The sequence below is a fragment of the Chlorocebus sabaeus genome, chromosome 9 (assembly GCF_047675955.1).
Source record: "Chlorocebus sabaeus isolate Y175 chromosome 9, mChlSab1.0.hap1, whole genome shotgun sequence".
Classification (NCBI taxonomy): domain Eukaryota; kingdom Metazoa; phylum Chordata; class Mammalia; order Primates; family Cercopithecidae; genus Chlorocebus; species Chlorocebus sabaeus.
In genome coordinates, this window is record NC_132912.1 from 121,770,388 (window position 1) to 121,782,940 (window position 12,553).

A 12,553-nucleotide genomic window follows, 5' to 3' on the forward strand; every position below is an offset into this window, starting at 1 on the left:
TCCCCAACAAAATCTTTAGTAGCCCTTCACAGACTGTAAAGAGGACGTTTCTCTTTTGCTTTGTTGATACTTCTCTTATTTGGGTAAATGATCTAGGGGAAGAGAAGAAGCAGTTTGTGTAGCTATTGTAGCTCCTGGGTGTTCTGAGTCACTTCCTACTTTTGGTCTGTTACTTCTATTCACTTCTAGTCTAGAATTCCCTTAGTAGGTTGGATAAGTTAAGTGCCTTATGACATGGTAAACTGGTTTGTATGTGTCAAGGTCTGTGTGTGCAGTCATTTTGGGGAAAGAATTATACCGAAGCACAAGAACACATTTCTTAGCTGGAATGTTGAGAAGCTAGGGAATTCTGATTAATTGGTTAGTCGTGATTCAGCTAGACTGTTTTAGTTTCATCTCCATTGCTGAAAAATTTATCTAAAATGGCCTGGCATAGTGGCTCATACCTGTAATCCCAGCACTTTGGGAGGCTGAGGTGGGCGGATCATGAGGTCAGGAGATCAAGACTATCCTGGCTAACACAGTGAAACCTCGTCTTTACTAAAAATACAAAAAATTAGCCAGGTGTGGTGGTGGGCGCCTGTAGTCCCAGCCACTTCGGAGGCTGAGGCAGGAGAATGGCGTAAACCCGGGAGGCAGAACTTGCAGTGAGCCGAGATCACGCCACTGCACTCCAGCCTGGGCGACAGAGCAAGACTCCGTCTCAAAAAAAAAACTCAATAAATGGTTGCCTTTTGGCTGTTTTTGTGCATCAATGTATATACACACACCAGAAAAAGCAAAAAAAAAAAAAGAGAAAAACTATCCTAAGACTATTTTCTCATTACCTAAGGGTTTCAGTTAGATTATATCTTGGCTAAATGAGATTTCACCATTTTTGCAGCCAGCCAGAATAAAAAAGCTTCCTACTCTCATAAGAAATTCCAGGTGAATGTCTCACTGTGGATAAACAGCTGTCTGCTAATGTGGCACTTACACAAAGGGAGATTATTATTGCCAGAAAAGACGCTATCCAGAAGCCATAAACTGAAACACTACAGAGGGTTTTTTTTTTTTTTTTTGAGACGGAGTCTCGCTCTGTCACCCAGGCTGGAGTGCAGTGGCGCAATCTCGGCTCACTGCAAGCTCCGCCTCCCGGGTTCACGCCATTCTCCTGCCTCAGCCTCCCGAGTAGCCGGGACTACAGGCGCCCGCCACTGCGCCCGGCTAATTTTTTTTCTATTTTTTAGTAGAGACGGGGTTTCACCATGGTCTCGATCTCCTGACCTTGTGATCCGCCCGCCTCGGCCTCCCAAAGTGCTGGGATTACAGGCGTGAGCCACCGCGCCCGGCTACAGAGGTATTTTTGAACAAACATTGGACTCCCATTTCATTTGGTTGCTCAACTGAATTCACTGGGAAATATTCTGGAGTCCAAAAGGCAAGGTTGCTTCAGACCCCACTTCCTGCCCAGAAGGAGGCCCAGATGGTTTCTCAGCTTCTGCGGTGCGTGGCACTGTAGTATCCCGGATTTCCTCTCCCGTCATGGTGCAAGAGAAGTGAGAACTCGGAGCTACTGCCAGCCACCTCCTCTGCTTCCTGCCCTTTAATGCAGCACTATGCTCACTCTTGCATGTATGCACGTCCAAGTATTTGTACACACACACACACACACAGGTCTGCGTGCACATGCACACACTCATAGGCAAAGACTTCTTTTCTTCATGACAGTGAGGTTGATGGAGTTGTCTCCCTCTGTTTCTGGTGAGAGGAGCAGGCAGGCGTGCCTTCCACACATAGCTTGCTGTGCACAGCTGCAGCAGAAGCCCGCAGGAGGGAACCTCATTCCCTGTGTGGCTGCAGGTTCACTGCCGTGGTCCCCTTCAGCCTCTAGTCGCTTGCAGCTAGTGGCCCTGCTAGAGAACCGGGGTTTCATGCACACTTGCAGTCAGCTGTCCAGGCCAGGTGTGGCAGCCTATGGATGTCTATCTGAACAAGACCCTCTGGGTCACACTGTGGGCTTTTCCTGTGGAGTGCTTTTGGGGGGATTTTCCCCTCTGTTTTATCTCTCCTGGCCCAGGGTTGTCATGTAAGAAGTCATCTTATCCTACCAACCTTATGTTTCTCTTCTCTGTTACTGTGTATTGTTTATATTTCATAATTTTTTTTTTTTTTGAGACAGTCTCACTCTGTCACCCAGGCTGGAATGTAATGGCGCCATCTCGGCTCACTACAACCTCCACCTCCTGGGTTTAAGCAATTCTTGTGCCTCAGCCTCCCAAGTAGCTGGAATTACAGGCACCCACCACCATGCCTGGCTAATTTTTATATTTATAGTAGAGACAGGGTTTCACCATGTTCACCAGGCTTGTCTTGAGTTCCTGGCCTCAAGTGAGCCTCTTGCCTCAGCCTCCCGTAGTGCTGAGATTATAAGCATGAGCCACAGCGCTTGGCCTCTATTTTAGAAAGTTAATGGCATTTTGCTTTTTTTGTTGGTGGTAATAAAGCACACTTAGAAATACAGGAGATTATACAGTGAAAACTAAGCTCCCTCCTCCTCCTGTTCCCAGACTCCAGTTCTACCTCCTGACCCCCACTCCACACAACTCCTGTGACCTCCTTTTTTACATCCTATCAGAGAAGTTTTTCTCCCCGTGTGAGCTTGTGTGTGAGTTCCTGGGTTTGAATTTATTTTATGTGTGTGAAAGCTCACCACATTCCTTGTTCTTTACCTTTTTTCCCTCAAGTTGTGAACTGAATTCGTAATTTTTTAAAAACACTGATGATTGACAAAAGGTGGCAAGCAGTTAAAACACTTGCTTTTTTCCTTTAGTCTGTGATAAATATAATTTTCAAGTGATCTGTCTTGTTTTTTTTTTGATACGGAATCTCACTCTGTTGCCCAGGCTGGAGTGCAGTGGTGTGATCTTGACTCACTGCAACCTCCTCCTCCTGGCTTCAAGCGATTCTCCTGCCTCAGCCTCCCAAGTAGCTGGGATTACAGGCATGAGCCACCAGGCCCAGCTAATTTTTGTGTTTTTAGCAGAGACAGGGTTTCACCGTGTTGCCCGGGCTGGTCTCGAACTCCTGGCCTCAAATGATCTGCCCGCCTTGGCCTCCCAAAGTGCTGTGATTACAGGTGTGAGTCACTGTGCCCAGCCCTCAAGTGATCTGTGTTAAATATGTTTTATTTTCTTCCCGATTTTGTATCCCACCAGCTCCTGAAAGGCCCAAATAGACCCAGTCATGTTTCTCAAGCAAAATTTAGTTTTTGTTGCTCACAGGAAGAGATTTCAAGGGGAAGAGACGGATTCCACATATGAGCTATAAATGCATCCAGTTTCCTGTCAGCATTTTCTGGAAGCTTTAACTTGATGATGAATGTCTAATGTGCATTTATTACCAGAAACCTAAAGGAATGTTGACTTTTTTTTTTTTTTTTTTGAGACGGAGTCTCGCTCTGTCCCCCGGGCTGGAGTGCAGTGGCCGGATCTCAGCTTACTGCAAGCTGCGCCTCCCGGGTTTACGCCATTCTCCTGCCTCAGCCTCCCGAGTAGCTGGGACTACAGGTGCCCGCCACCTCGCCCCGCTAGTTTTTTGTATTTTTTAGTAGAGACGGGGTTTCACCATGTTAGCCAGGATGGTCTCGATCTCCTGACCTCGTGATCCGCCCATCTCGGCCTCCCAAAGTGCTGGGATTATAGGCTTGAGCCACCGTGCCCGGCCTGATTTCTTAATTAGCTAAATGTAGCTACCTCTGGGAACTCTAATAATAAGTATGGGTTCTACAACTAATTACTGCTTTCTCTGTGAACAGTGCATAAAACTCCTTTCTTGTCAAAGGAAATCTCAGTAATAAAACAGAGTTGCATGACTAAGAACCCCAGTTGGGAATGTGAGACACAGGATAAGTGCACAACATTTTTTTTTTTTTTGAGACGGAGTCTCATCACTCTGTTGCCCAGGTTGGATTGCAGTGGCGCAATCTCGGCTCACTGCAAGCTCCACCTCCCGGGTTCACGCCATTCTCCTGCCTTGGCCTCCCAAGTAGCTGGGACTACAGGCGCCTGCCACCATGCCCAGCTAATTTTTTGTATTTTTAGTAGAGACGGCGTTTCACTGAAGTAACACTGCTTTCTACATGAAAAGATTCAAGCATTCAGGCCAAGTGCAGTAACTCATGTCTGTAATCCCAGCACTTTAGGAGGCTGAGGTGGGTGGATCACCTGAGGTCAGGAGTTAGAGACCAGCCTGGCCAATATGGTGAGATCACATCTCTACTAAAATTACAAAAATTAGCGGGGTATGGTGGCGCACACCTGTAATCCCAGCTACTCGGGAGACTGAGGCGGGAGAAACACTTGAAGCCAGGAGGTGGAGGTTTCAGTGAGCTAAGATTGTGCCACTGCACTCTAGCCTGGGTGACAGAGTGAGACTCTGTCTCAAAAAAAAGAAGAGTGAAGCATTCAGAAGGGCATAGCAAGGTGGCTTCGGATTCTTGAGAAAGCTCCCAGACAAGCCTGGGTGCTTATCTCCACATGATTTATGCCAAATGGAAGCATAGTTGCTTTGTTGTCCTTTCTTACAGAATGTACCTGAAACATGGGAGCCCAGTTAAAATGATGGAGAGTTATATTGCAGTTCTCACAAAGGGGATATGCCAGAGTGAAGAAAATGGCTCTTTCCTTAGTAAGGATTTTGATGTCCGAAAGGCCTACCTGGCTGGCTCCATCAAAGGTAAGAAGGGAAAAAACAAAACCCATCCAACGACAAAATCCCCAAGCCAAGAACAGTCTCATTAGATCCTATGGTTCCTAATAGAGTAATTAGATAATTAGATTATCTAACTAGAATTATCTAAATAGACTAGATAATTCTAATCCTTCCTTACGTTATTTTCATTTACATAATATTTTTCATATCATTTGTACACAAGAGGGTAACTTTAACCTGGTATTTCCTTATTGAGTTAGAATTCTCTCACAGGAAAACAGGTTTTTGTGGTGTTTGTTTCCATATTATTCTATTGGCTATTTTAGAAATGTTTTCTCACTGGTAAGCTGAATTTTGTGGCTCGAGGTCGTCATGGATTACATTTCTTTTCTTAGATCTTAGCAGTTATCTCTGTCATCTGAAGAGCCCAAGTCCTTGACCCCAAGCTCCTAATTTAAGTTCTAGCTGGAAAATCCAAAATGCAGACAGCCCAGGCCTAAGCCACAGACTTCAGTGTCCCTGAGCAGGAGGCGAGGGGATCTCTGAAGGCGAGGCTGCTCTCTGTCATGTCCCCCCACAGTGCCCATCTGTCTTTTCTTTTGATCCCGCTGTTCTTTGAGTTTTCTCAGCATCCCTGTTGAGGTGTTAGGTGTTTGTCAGGCTAACTTAAGGACTTAAGTAATGATACTGGGGGACATGGTGGAGTTAATGGACTTATTTTTTTTCCTTTTGAGACAAGGTCTTGCTTTGTCACTGAGGCTGAAGTGCAGTGGTGGTACAATCACGGCTCACTGTAACCTCAACTTCCTGGACTCAACCAATCCTTCCACCTCAGCCTCCCGAGTAGCTGGGACTACAGGTGCACACCACCATGCCCTGCCCAGCTAATTTTTTTTTTTTTTTTTTTGAGACAGAATCTCACTGTGTCACCCAGGCTGGAGTGCAGTGGCATGATCTCAGCTCACCGCAACCTCTGCCTTCCAGGTTCAAGTGATTCTCGTGCCTTAGCCTCCCAGGTAGCTGGGACTACAGGCACCTGCCACCACACCCAACTAATTTTTTTTTTTTTTTTTTTTTTTGAGACAGAGTTTCGCTCTTGTTGCCCAGGCTAGGTGGCGCGATCGTGGCTCACCGCATCCTCTGCCTCCTGGGTTCAAGTGATTCTCCTGCCTCAGCCTCCCTAGTAGCTGGGATTACAGGCATGTGCCACCACGCCCGCCTAATTTTGTATTTTTAGTAGAGATGGGGTTTCTCCATGTTGGCCAGGCTGGTCTGGAACTCCTGACCTCAGGTGATCCACCTGCCTTGGCCTTCCAAAGTGCTGGAATTACAGGTGTGAGCCACTGCTCCCAGCCTAATTTTGTATTTTTAGTAGAGATGGGGTTGCACCATGTTGGCCAGGCTGGTGTCAAACTCCTGACCTCAGGCGACCCGCCTACTTAGGCCTCCCAAAGTGCTGGGATTACAGTGTGAGGCACTGCACCCGGCCCCATATACTTTTTAAACATTTTTTAGAGACAGAGTCTCCCTGTGTTGCCCAGGCTGATCTCAAACTCCTGGGCTCAAGTGATCCTCCCACCTTGGCCTCCCAAAGTGTTGGGATTACAGACATGAGCCACCCTGCACCTGGCAGACACTTTATTATTTTTTTTAATCAGGAAGTTTTAATGATACAGAAAGGTGCTGGTTCCCTTCACATCAGTTGTTTCACTTTTTTGTGAATCTAGCTTCCTCTATGCATCCCACCATAGAGTCTCATGTGGGGCAGAGCACACGTCCTGGGAAGCCGACATAGGATAGATCCCCTCGTCCACCAAATAAAGTGTTTGTAAGCTTTACGACATTTGCCTAAATTCTCTGTATTAAAAATAATTTTGTAGGCCAGGCACTGTGACTTACACCTGTAATCCCAACACTTTGGGAGGCTGAGGTGAGTGGATCACTTGAGGTCAGGCGTTCGAGATCAGCCTGGCCAACATGGTGAAATCCCATCTCTACTAAAAATACAAATATTAGTTGGGCATGGTAGCTTGTGCCTGTAATCCAAGCTACCTAGGAAGCTGAAGCAGGAGAATCACTTGAGCCCAGGAGGCAGGTTGCAGTGAGCAAAGATCATGCCACTGCACTCTACCCTGGGTGACACAGTGAGACTCTGTCTCAAAAAACAAAAAAAGAAAAAAAAAAAAAAACCTTTATTTCTTTACATGATGTGTAATGCAGTAACATTACAATTTCTCTTTCTTGAAGACATTGTATCTCAGTTTGGAATGGAAACTGTTATCTTACACACAGCACTGATGCTAAAGAAAAGAATTGTGGTGTATCACCCCAAAATAGAAGCGGTCCAGGAGTTTACCAGGTATCATCTCTAATTATCAAAAAGTGTTAACTTTCTTGGCAGACAGTTTGCGGTACTAGATGTTACTGTGTGCTCTGTTCTGTTGCACATTTGCTATAAATAGCATGTGGTGAAATACCACCTTTGGTCTGAAGTTTCTGTTTAGCTCTAGTAGTTCAAGGCCACTGATTTGGACTATTTATGACTATTTTAGAGCAGGGGGTTAGCAAACTTTTCCTTGCCAGACAGTAAATACTTTAGGTTTGTGAGCCATATGGTCACTGTCCCAACTACTCAACTGCCTGGGTAGCACAAAAGCAACCATGGATGACATGTACTTAAATGACTCAGCATGGCTGTGGTCAGTGAAACTTTATTTTCAAGGACAGGCAGCTGGCCCATGGGCCATAGTTTGCCGACCTGTTTTAGGTAAATTGTTCCTTCTGTTCAATTTTATCAAAGACTCTTTTTTTTTTCTTGTTTTAATTTAAAAATGTTAGAGCAGGACAAAGACTTATTTTGAGAGTACATATAGATTTTTAAAATTTTATTTTATTTTCATTTTTAGTAGACATGGGGTCTTGCTGTGTTGCCCAGGGTGGTCTCAAACTCCTAGGCTCCAGTGATCCTCATGCCTTGGCCTCCCAGAGTGCTGGAATTATAGGCGTGAGCCACTGTGCCCGGCCAAAATACATATAGATTTTGTTATTGTTAATAATTTTTTTGCCAGGAGGGTCAGCTCAGGGCCAGGAGGTGCCTGCCAGGCCCCGTCCCCTCTAACGGCCCCCCCACCTGCCATACATATTTTTAAAGAGTTTTTGTTTACTAAATCTAACTTGTTATTAGGTCCTTTTAAATTTTTTTCTTTTTTCTTTTATTTTATATTTTTTGTCAAGATGGGGTTTCTGGGGTCTCACTATGTTGGCCAGGCTGGTCTTGAACTCCTGGGCTCAAGTGATCCTCCTGCCTCCGCTGAGATTACAGACATGAACCACCACACCCAGCCATTAGGTCTTTTTTTTTTTTTGCAACAGAATCTCGCTTTGTCGCCAGGCTGGAGTGGTGCAGTGGCGCAGTCTCGGCTCACTGCAGTTCCCTGGGTTCAAGTGATTCTTCTGCCTCAGTCTCCCGAGTAGCTGAGAGTACAGGCACGCACCACCACGCCCAGCTATTTTTTGTATTTTTAGTAGAGATGGGGTTTCACCATGTTGGCCAGGATGGTCTCGATCTCTTGACCTCGTGATCCTCCCGCCTCAGCCTCCTAAAGTGCTGGGATTACAGGCATGAGCCACTGTGCCTGGCCAGGTCCTCTTTTAAAAGCAAGAGGACTTAGCATTCGTGTTGGGTTTACTGTATGCCAGGCATTTTATAAGATACCTTAAATTACTGAATGTACTTATAACAAGAACCCTGCCAGGAAGTATTTTTACCCTGTTTTATGAATGAGAAAATTAAGGTTGGCAGAGGATAAGTATAAGGTAATGAAAAGAACAAAGGCTTCATAGTCAGAAAGAACTGAGTTGAAATCTTGGGAGGGCAACTTATTAGCTCTGTGAACACATAAAAGATACTGAATGTTGGCCGGGCATGGTGACTCACACCTGTAATCCCAGCACTTTGGGAGGCTGAGGCTAGCAGATTGCCTAAGACCAGAAGTTCAAGACCAGCCTGGGCAACACAGCAAAACCCCATCTCTATAAAAAAATACAAAACTTAGCCAGGCATGATGGCATGTACCCGTAGCCCGAGCTACACAGGAGACTGAGGTGGGAGGATCGCTTGAGCCCAGGAGGTGGAAGCTGCAGTGAGCCATGATCACGTCACTGCAGCCCAGCCTGGACGACAGAGTGAGACCCTGTCACAGAAACAAAACAAAAGATATTGATTGTTTCTGAGCCTGTGTTTCTTTATCTGTAAAATGATCATAATATCTACCTTACAAGTTTGTTTTTAAGGCTGGAAATAATTTGTGTAAGATGCTTAACATGTACCTAGCTTAACGTATACCTAGCCTCTAAGATACACTTTAGAAGTTGTTATTGTTATGATCATGATTGCATCAGATTTTAAGTGAGAGGGCCAGAACTTTTACCCTGCCCTCTCTGGGTCCAAAAGCCTGTATTTTCTATCCCATCACCTTTTCCCCCTCTCCGTATGCTACTTAAACTGGACCGGTCATAGCTTCTGACATATTGAGCAGGGCACCGGGGGTTCATGAAGCCACAGATAAATTTGATACATCTTGTTGCAGTCATTATTCTACCATAAGTTTTTTTCAAAGAAACCTGTGTCATAGGAAAACAAACACACGTGGTTTGCGAGTTTTACTAGAATTTTAAATATAAACGGGAGACTTCCAGAAAATTTCTTGCTTGCAGAGGTAACTTTGAATTTTACCTTCAGACTCCCTTTCCATGGCAGTCTCCAGAGTGGGATGTTCAGAGGAAAACCTTAGAAGCATCACTCCTTGCTACCACAGGGATCTTTTGAAATTTCACCTTGAGCTTTCTGTAGCTGATCTGATCCCCAAGAGCAGAGTTTAAAATATTGCATAGAGGATGCGTGCAGTGGCTCACACCTGTAATCCTAGCACTTTGGGAGGCCAAGGCAGGCGGGTCACCTGAGGTCAGGAGTTCAAGATCAGCCTGGCCAACATGGTGAAACCCCATCTCTACTAAAAATACAAAAATTAACCGGTCCGTGGTGGCAGGCACCTGTAGTCCCAGCTACTTGGGAGGCTGAGGCAGGAGAATCACTTGAACCCCGGAGGTGGAGGTTGCGGTGAGCCAAAATCACGCCATTGCTCCAGCCTGGGTGACAAGTGAAACTCCATCTCAAAAAAATAAATAATAAAACATTGCATTGCTTTAATTTGAAGCCCAGAGGTTAGCACATTTGGGACTTGGTCTCACCTCTGTCCCTGATTAGCTATAAACTCTACCCTCTTCATTTCCTCCTCAGGAAGAGGAGAAGGGGCAGGCTGAGTCTTTAAGGTGTGGACCAGCAACAACTTGAGTTCTTGCCTTGATTCCCCAGGACTCTGCCTGCCCTGGTGTGGCACCGACAGGACTGGACCATCCTTCACTCTTACGTGCACCTCAACGCCGATGAGCTGGAAGCCCTGCAGATGTGCACAGGTAGACAAGAGGATCCCGGGGAGGAACTGTTTCACTTTTTTTTTCTTCCTGAGACGGAGTTTCACTCTTGTTGCCCAGGATGGAGTGCAATGGCATAATCTCAGCTCACCGCAACCTCTGCCTTCGATTCTTCTGCCTTAGCCTCCCACGTAGCTGGGATTATAGGCATGCACCACCACGCCCTGCTAATTTTACTCCACTTGTTTTTATTTTGTGCATTCCTAAGTGGAATACTGATCCTTTATTATTTCTTTGGCACACGCAATCAATTTTTTGACCTTATATATATATATATATTTTTTTTAGTTTAAAAAAAAACTGTGGCCGGGTGCGGTAGCTCACGCCTGTAATCCCAGGACTTTGGAAGGCCAAGGTAGGCGGATCACCTGAGGTCGGGAGTTCGAGACCAGCCTGACCAACATGGAGAAACCCAGTCTCTACTAAAAATACAAAAAATTAGCCGGGCATGGTGGTGCATGCCTGTAATCCCAACTACTTGGGAGGCTGAGGCAGGAGAAACGCTTGAACCCAGGAGGCAGAGGTTGTGGTGAGCTGAGATCATGCCACTGCACTCCAGCCTGGGCAACAACAGTGAAACTCCGTCTCAAAAAAAAAAATTTTTTTTTTTGGTAAAATGCATGTAGGATTTACCTTTTCTTGGCCAGGCGCGGTGCCTCATACCTGTAACCCTAGCACTTTAGAAGGCCGAGGCAAGTGGATTGCCTGAGCTCAGGAGTTTGAGACCACCCTAACCAATGTGGTAAAACCACATCTCTATTAAAATACAAAAAAAAAAAAAAAAATTAGCCAGCCTTGGTGATGGGTAGTCCCAGCTACTTGGGAGGCTGAGGCACAAGAATCGCTTCAATCCAGGAGATGGAGGTCACAGTGAGCCGAGATTGAGCTGCTGCACCCCAGCTAGGGCGACAGAGCGAGACTCTGTCTCCAGAAAAAAAAGATTTACTTTTTTTTTTGAGACTGGGTCTTCCTATGTTGCTCAAGCTGGTCTTGAACTCTTGAACTCAAGCGATCTGCCCATCTTGGCCTCCCACACTGTTGGGATTACAGGCGTCAGCCACCACGCACAGCTCCATTTACCTTTTTAACCATTTTTAAACATAGAGTTCAGTGGCATTAAGTACATTCACATTGTTGTTCAGCCATCATCAAAATGCAACCTGTTTTTGGCTGGGCACAGTGGCTGACACCTGTAATTCCAGCACTTTGGGATGCCAAGGTGGGGTGATCACCTGAGCCCGGGAGTTCCAGACCAGCCTGGGCAACACAGGAGACCCCGTCTTTTAAAATTTTTTAATTATACTTGTAAAGTTCTTTTTTTTTCTCTTAAGATGGAGTTTTGTTCTTTTTGCCCAGGGTGGAGTGCAATGGTGCGATCTCGGCTCACTGCAACCTCCATCTCCTGGGTTCAAGCAATTCTCCTGCCTTAGCCTCCCTAGTAGCTGGGATTACAGGCACCTGCCACCATGCGCAGCTAATTTTTATATTTTTAGTAGAGACAAGGTTTCTCCGTGTTGGCCAGGCTGGCTCAAATTCCTTACCTTAGGTGATCCTCCTGCCTCGGCCTCCCAAAGTGCCTGGATTGCATGAGCCATTGTGCCCAGCAGAACTTGTAAAGTTCTAGTCTTAAAAGTTTACCAGTGGCCGGGCGCGGTGGCTCACGCCTGTAATCCCAGCACTTTGGGAGGCCGAGGCGGGCGGATCACGAGGTCAGGAGATCGAGACCATCCTGGCTAACACGGTGAAACCCCGTCTCTACTAAAAATGCAAAAAAATTAGCCGGGCGAGGTGGCGGGCGCCTGTAGTCCCGGCTACCCGGGAGGCTGAGGCAGGAGAATGGCGTGAACCTGGGAGGCGGAGCTTGCAGTGAGCCGAGATCGCGCCACTGCACTCCAGCCTGGGCGACTGAGCCAGACTCCGTCTCAAAAAAAAAAAAAAAAAAAAAAAAAAAAAAAAAGTTTACCAGTGACTTTTTTTTTTCATCTTAACTTTTTAATTATTATGGGTATATAATAGGTATATGTATTTATGGGGTACATGTGATTTTTTTTTTTTTTTTTTTGAGACGGAGTCTCACTCTGTCGCCCAGGCTGGAGTGCAGTGGCGCGATCTCGGCTCACTGCAAGCTCCGCCTCCCGGGTTCACGCCATTCTCCTGCCTCAGCCTCCCGAGTAGCTGGGACTACAGGCGCCCGCCACTGCGCCCGGCTAATTTTTTCTATTTTTAGTAGAGACGGGGTTTCACCGTGTTAGCCAGGATGGTCTCGATCTCCTGACCTTGTGATCCGCCCGCCTCGGCCTCCCAAAGTGCTGGGATTACAGGCGTGAGCCACCGCGCCCGGCCACATGTGATGTTTTGATACAGGCCT

General features: G+C 46.2%; 1 protein-coding gene across 2 annotated transcripts in view; it reads left to right on the plus strand.

Annotated features, from left to right (window-relative positions):
* Positions 1-12,553, plus strand: part of DENND10 (DENN domain containing 10) — a 32,056-nt gene that overhangs the window by 7,200 nt on the left and 12,303 nt on the right. For both annotated transcript variants that reach the window (XM_038009605.2, XM_038009606.2), the window contains 3 exons: positions 4,568-4,716; positions 6,940-7,051; positions 10,067-10,167. In XM_038009605.2, coding sequence (XP_037865533.1) covers positions 4,568-4,716; positions 6,940-7,051; positions 10,067-10,167 — 362 coding nt within the window. The remainder of the gene's footprint in view (positions 1-4,567; positions 4,717-6,939; positions 7,052-10,066; positions 10,168-12,553) is intronic.